This window comes from Pteropus alecto, unplaced genomic scaffold (assembly GCF_000325575.1).
Source record: "Pteropus alecto unplaced genomic scaffold, ASM32557v1 scaffold164, whole genome shotgun sequence".
NCBI classification, from domain to species: domain Eukaryota; kingdom Metazoa; phylum Chordata; class Mammalia; order Chiroptera; family Pteropodidae; genus Pteropus; species Pteropus alecto.
Genome location: NW_006439568.1, coordinates 6,809,751 through 6,815,750, shown reverse-complemented (window position 1 = coordinate 6,815,750; position 6,000 = coordinate 6,809,751). Strand labels below are relative to the sequence as shown.

Below are 6,000 nucleotides of genomic sequence, written 5' to 3'. Positions count from 1 at the left end.
CCTTTCTCTAACCTTAACCCTACCACTGTTAACTACCAACCCGGGGTTAATTTGGATAATGCTGTTTAATGTAAATGCTTTCCTTATGTTGGGGACATCTGCCTTTTTGCAGCTTCTACCCACTGGCTCTGGTTCAACCTTCTGAAGCAGTACAGATCGGGACTGCTCCTTCTTCTGCGTGACAGACCCTCACGTACTTGAAGACAGGGACCATCTGTATGCCACATAGAGAATATAAACATGTGTCACCAGTTAATTGTTCTTCTCACCCAAGGGATTCTTTGACCGATGTGCTGCCCAAACATACTGATTTGTCTACCATAGCCTCTCATTGATTTGGCTCTTGATTTATTGACTGAACTTCGGATATGCCTCATTATTGCACATTTAAAAAGTTACACAAACCTCGCTTCCACAAATTTCAAGATAAATAAATCTGGCTCTAGATGCCTTTTGTGGTGCTTTAAAAAAAGTTTTGCATTGAGATTTCTCATTGTTAGTATTAAGATTCCTCATTTTTTAAATTTGTGAAACATTTTAGCTTCAACAATTGCCTATAAAAGGTAAAAGTGATATGCGTTCATAGTAATGCAACAGAGGATATAAATGCATTGTCAGCCTCCCTCTTTATCCAGTCTTCTTTCCAGAAATACTTATTTGTGTCAGCTTAGCCTCCTTTAAGAAATTCTACCTGATACATATCGGACAGATAGGATATTTTTTGTTCTTTATGTTTCACAAGTAGAATCATACCATAGTTTCTGTGACTTGCTTCATTTCACATAATAATTAATCTCTAACATTTTTCCATTATCAGTAGTGTACAGTTACCTCATTCTTTGAAATGTCGAATCCTTTTGCTCAATTTTATTTTATTGGCTCTTAGAATTGGAAGAGACTTTAAAATTCATCTCTTCCAGCCTTCCTGCCAGTGAAGGAATTCCCTTTACAGCATCCCCAGCAAATAATCAGTCTGTCTGAGCTCAGACCCTTCCAGCTATTTGGTGCTTGCTTACTGCCTCCAGAGGCTGACCGCCCCCCTCTGTGATCGGCTATGATTAATCAAGAGGTTTACCACATATCGAACTGGGATAATGTAAAGAATTTTTTTAAGTTTTTAAAATTTTTTACTGTCAAGTAAGAATAGAAAAGAATATGTAAAAATAATGTTTAGGCTGTTTATCTAATGATGCCATAACTTCCTGGTGATTTGCCACATGAACTGGTATGATAGTTAGAGCTCTGATTAAATATCCCCAGGTCCTTTAACCAAAACACACTTCCACTATTCCATGGACTGCTCATCTGTCATCATCAGGTTTGAACTGATGTGGACACACTGTAGCCTCTGGGGGTCCGTCCATTTAATTTTCAGAATTAAAAATTGTCCAGATACAGTCTGAGCAGAATAGAGAGTGAATCAGAGTCCACTAGGGACCACATCCTGGGGATGCAGGGTGAAAAGGGGAAAAATGCCAATCCTTGCTTAGGCAGAATGGAGATGAAGTTTATTATATGTGTGAAACTAGCCAGAGACTAATCTGAAACACGTTGGCAGGATTCGTGCCCTAAATCAGTGTTAGAACCACTCTGTAGTTGACAGTTTGATTATACTGACTTCTGCTGGGTTAACCGAATTGAGGCAAAATGGCATTTCAAGCCTTCAGCCAGAGGTGGAAGGGATAGATAGAGTCAGTTTTCACAGGCTGAGGCCGATTCATAGTAGTCGCTAAATTCACTAATTCTCAAACAAGAGAACTGTTCCAATCATGGACTCCCCTGAAGAATTACTACTCCATGATCTCCCTCTCTTCGCCACGGATGAGATGGCTAATTGATATTCTTTCTCCCTCTCCTTTACAGAAGCACCTCCTACTCAACCACCTACTTTTCCTCCGACTATTCCACCAGCAAAAGAAGGTAAAAGAATAATACAATGATGATGTGATTTTGTGGCTTTTATTTGTTTGTTCATTTAAAAGCCAAGATATTAACAAAAGATATTTTCGCCTTAATAGAAATGCTTTTTGAGCCCTGATATGGTACAAACTTGCAACCAGTAGTAAATAAGACATGAGGATCTAATGCACAATATAATGAATATTTACAACAGTTTTGTACTCTAATTATATAGTGTGATAGAGGTAGTAATATTGCTACGGTGGCATCCCATACATAAATGTATCAAATTAACATGTCGTGCACCTTAAATTTATACAATATTATATATCAAATATATCGAATTTTTAAAAAGAAAAAATGTTCATTTAATTATAGATTCTGTACAACAGGGTAGATTTTCCAACAGAATTACTTCATATTTATTTCATTGAAAATATCAGAGTAGTAAATGTTCGCTAAGAAGGAATAGTTACATAATTTGTGAGTGCGAATCTATTTTATAATTCTATAGACGGGGTAATATTTTCCCAGCTTATTTCTGAAATGCTTCTCCTAGTTGTTTCTTTCTATCTTCATCACAAGAGTTCTTCATCACCTCTTCCCTGAACTGTTAAGGTAACTTTCTAAAAAACTTTTAAACACAGTAGTGATTGTTAATTATTTTTATCCCATTAATGAACATTTATTAAACCTACTATTCATTCTCAAAGCTCATATGACAAGCACTTAAGATACAATATGCTCTTCACTCATTCTCACTATTACAGAGAATAGGTGTTTGCCTAGATAAGTACCAGTCGAGCATATGAGTTAGAAAATGAAGATTATACTGTGGAAGTTCAGAAATTAGAACAGTTAATGCAGCTGTAGGTTAATTATTTATAAAGGAGGAAAGGAAATTTGATCTGCATTTTGAAGAATGAGTTTTAGAGATAAATAATGAGGAAAATAGCACTGAAAATCACGGGATGTTCTAAACACATGATATGTTTGGGGAGCCATAAGTGCTAGTGTGGCACGTGGAGAGGGTGAAGATAGAGTTATGAGGTGGTTTGTGAGCCAGAGTAGGGAGTCTGGGCTTTATCCTGTAGGAAATGGTATGCCATGACAAGGTTCATGAAGGGAGGCTTACCTGAGGGAGTCTGTCTTTGAGAAAGATAACCTTGGTGGAATGGAGAGGAAGGATGGATTGGGGGGGAGAATATAAAGGTGGAACATGTAGTTGCAAGGTTGTTTCAGAAGAGTTCTTCCATTCACCACACATTTTAAAGTTCCTATTACATATCAGAGATGCAAAGAAAAACAAGTTGTTCCCATCTTACAGGAGCTTCAAGTCAGTGGGGTCAATGCTGGAGAGTGTAAGGGTCGAGGAAACAAAGAGGCAATGAGAAACTCTGATTAAGGTCAGCATCCTTCCTAGCATACCATGTAAAGTCTTCTATGATTGACCTACTTGGAGGCATCATGTGCCAGACTGTTGGGTAACAGCAAAATTGTACATCCCGATTGATGAGTTTACTAATTAGACATTTCTGATCCATATATTGCAGAACTCTTTGAGGTCAGAGTATTTTTATTTAGAGCCGAGCATGGCTATCATTCAGTAAACATTCATGAATGCTCATGGAAGACATACAATTTGAAAGGGTTTGTGAGAGTAAAGATTGAGAAAGCAGAAACATTGGTCCTGAAATTTTCATTGGATGGTTTTAAATGGTGGGACTTTTGTAGCTTGAATGCTTTTATTCATTTTAGGCTCTGTTTGTCCTGTGTGTGTTTAATTAAAAAGACCGTAAATTTTTATTAAAATCATGCTGAATATTTATTAAACAAACCTTAAGAAGTAGAAAAGAGTACACAGAAGAAAATTAAAAACATAATTTCATTTCCCAGAGGTAATTTCTTCATGCATTTTGGTGTATTTTCTTGTTTTTCTTTGATTTATTAATATTTCATTTTGAGAATATATTCAAATGATCATGCTTTCATTTCAAAGGTGAAACCTAGTCTAGATTTTATCTTTCCTTGGAAATAGAGGACCAAGTTTTCTTCTATAAGCTTATAATTAACAGATCTTGTGATTCCTTTCAGCTTTAAATTAAAACCATAAATTTCCAAAATTTTATAAATCGTGGAACTCATGAGAACAACCTCACCAGATTCTTATTGTTCTTGGAGTATTACCTCACTTAGAGATGGTTTATTTTACATTATAAATAGCTTTAATGGGATAAAGTTGCATTTAATAAAATAAAAACCAAATGAGTTATTTTTTTTCCTAAAGAAAGGAAAAAGGCACATTATCTCAAAGAATATTTTATGTAACTGGCCTAAGATTTGAAGATTCAGATTATCGAAGAGTAAATTGTTTGTTTTGTTATAAAACAGAGTCCAGCACAGTGATCTGCACTAATGAATGAGAAAAGAGACATAGATAATTTGAAACCACACATGATACCAAAACAATGACAATTAAAAAATGCTTTCAGTGGAGTAGGTGTTTGTTGGCATTTGCATCAGTAATACCTACTGATAATAGTTGTCCTGGGCTGGCACTGGTGTACATTTTTTGACACATAACAATGGCAGAAGGGCCTAGACAGAATTTTTGAACAAGGCCGGAATTGACGTTTATTTACAGCCTCAGCCAGAATGCATATCAAGTTGTAGATTAATCTGCTTCCATTGTGTCACATGCCTAAGGTTGAATCCCTCTTAAGTTACTCAATAAGCAGGAGACAGAGTACGCAGAATGACCACTTGAGCTTCCTTCTAAATCAGTAGGCACTAGAGAGTTGCTGATTCTTCTGTCTTAAATCACTTTAGTTCACCTTTTGCTATTCTCTCACTTCTATCCTTTGGGGCTGAGGTTGGGGTTTTTTTTTCCATTTCTAATTTCACATGTTCCATAGAAATTAGAATAGGAACCTCAAGTATAGAAGAGAAATGATGGTCAAGAAGCTAATGGGCAAGAGCTTGGCATATAAACCTTAAAGGGTTTATACATTTTCTTTGGGAAAGAGCTCGAGTTACCAGAGCAAAATCATCATCTACTTTGTCTGTTTAACATCTACTATGTTTTCCCCTTATCTCTGATTCAAAATTTATTCTTGGTCTTCAGTATGTAGAGCTGCCAAGGCAGACCTGGTGTTTATGGTGGATGGATCCTGGAGTATTGGAGATGAAAATTTCAACAAGATCACTGACTTTCTGTATAACACTGTTGGAGCCCTGAACAAGATTGGTGCAGATGGAACTCAAGTAAGGCTAACACATCAATTATTAATTCATTCTATGCATTAAAAAATTATCCTAATGTATTCTTATGGCTACTAGTCAGGGGATATGGGTAAAGAACAATAATGATCATATTCAACCCTAAATGAGAGGATACACAAGTCTGTGTTTGGAAGCAGCGTACTGATGCCTGATAGAGCTTGAGAAGATTCTAATCCTTAAAAGCTATTGGCAAACTTAGACAGTTAGAATGGCCACATCAGCAGATGTTCCTTTTATATATACTAGGATATCCCTTATAGATACACCCAATATTTCCCCTGCTCTCAAAGACATTAAGATCTTAGAAGAGAGCGGTATGGCCACGAACTACTATAGATCAAGTAGTACTTAAAATTCATTCATTTATTCAACGAATGTTTATTGAGGATTTATTATGGCCAGACACAGTACTGTTAAAATGAATATGACAGACAATGTCCCTAATTACATGGTACTCATATTCTTAAAGGCATGAAAAGGCAGAAGATGAGAAACAGATATAAATAAACAAATAAATAAATTCACAAGGTAGGGACGTAAGCTCTGAAAACAGAGTGATATAATTTAAATTCACTGAGGGTTATTTAAATTTGTGTGTGTGGCAGCGGGTATTTTAAATTGTGTGGTCAGTGAAATCTTCTCTGGGGAGGTGGCATTTGAACTGAGCTGTGAATGATCTGTAAGAGATCTGAGAGTAGAAAATAGTGAGTGCAAAGGAGCTAAGATGAGAACCAGTTTTGAGGCTTCAGATGCTAAGACTTGTAGCTAGGATTAGTGGGTGAGCATGTGGGGGGCTGTCAAATGAGGTGGCAAAGGCCT

The 6,000-nt window shown here is 36.4% G+C and overlaps 1 protein-coding gene across 1 annotated transcript in view; it reads left to right on the top strand.

The window, feature by feature from the left end:
- The window catches only part of COL14A1 (collagen type XIV alpha 1 chain), a 196,094-nt gene that overhangs the window by 107,540 nt on the left and 82,554 nt on the right, over positions 1-6,000 (top strand). The window contains 2 exon segments of the mRNA XM_015592952.1: positions 1,864-1,920; positions 5,024-5,163. Of these exon segments, the coding sequence (XP_015448438.1) occupies positions 1,864-1,920; positions 5,024-5,163 (197 nt within the window).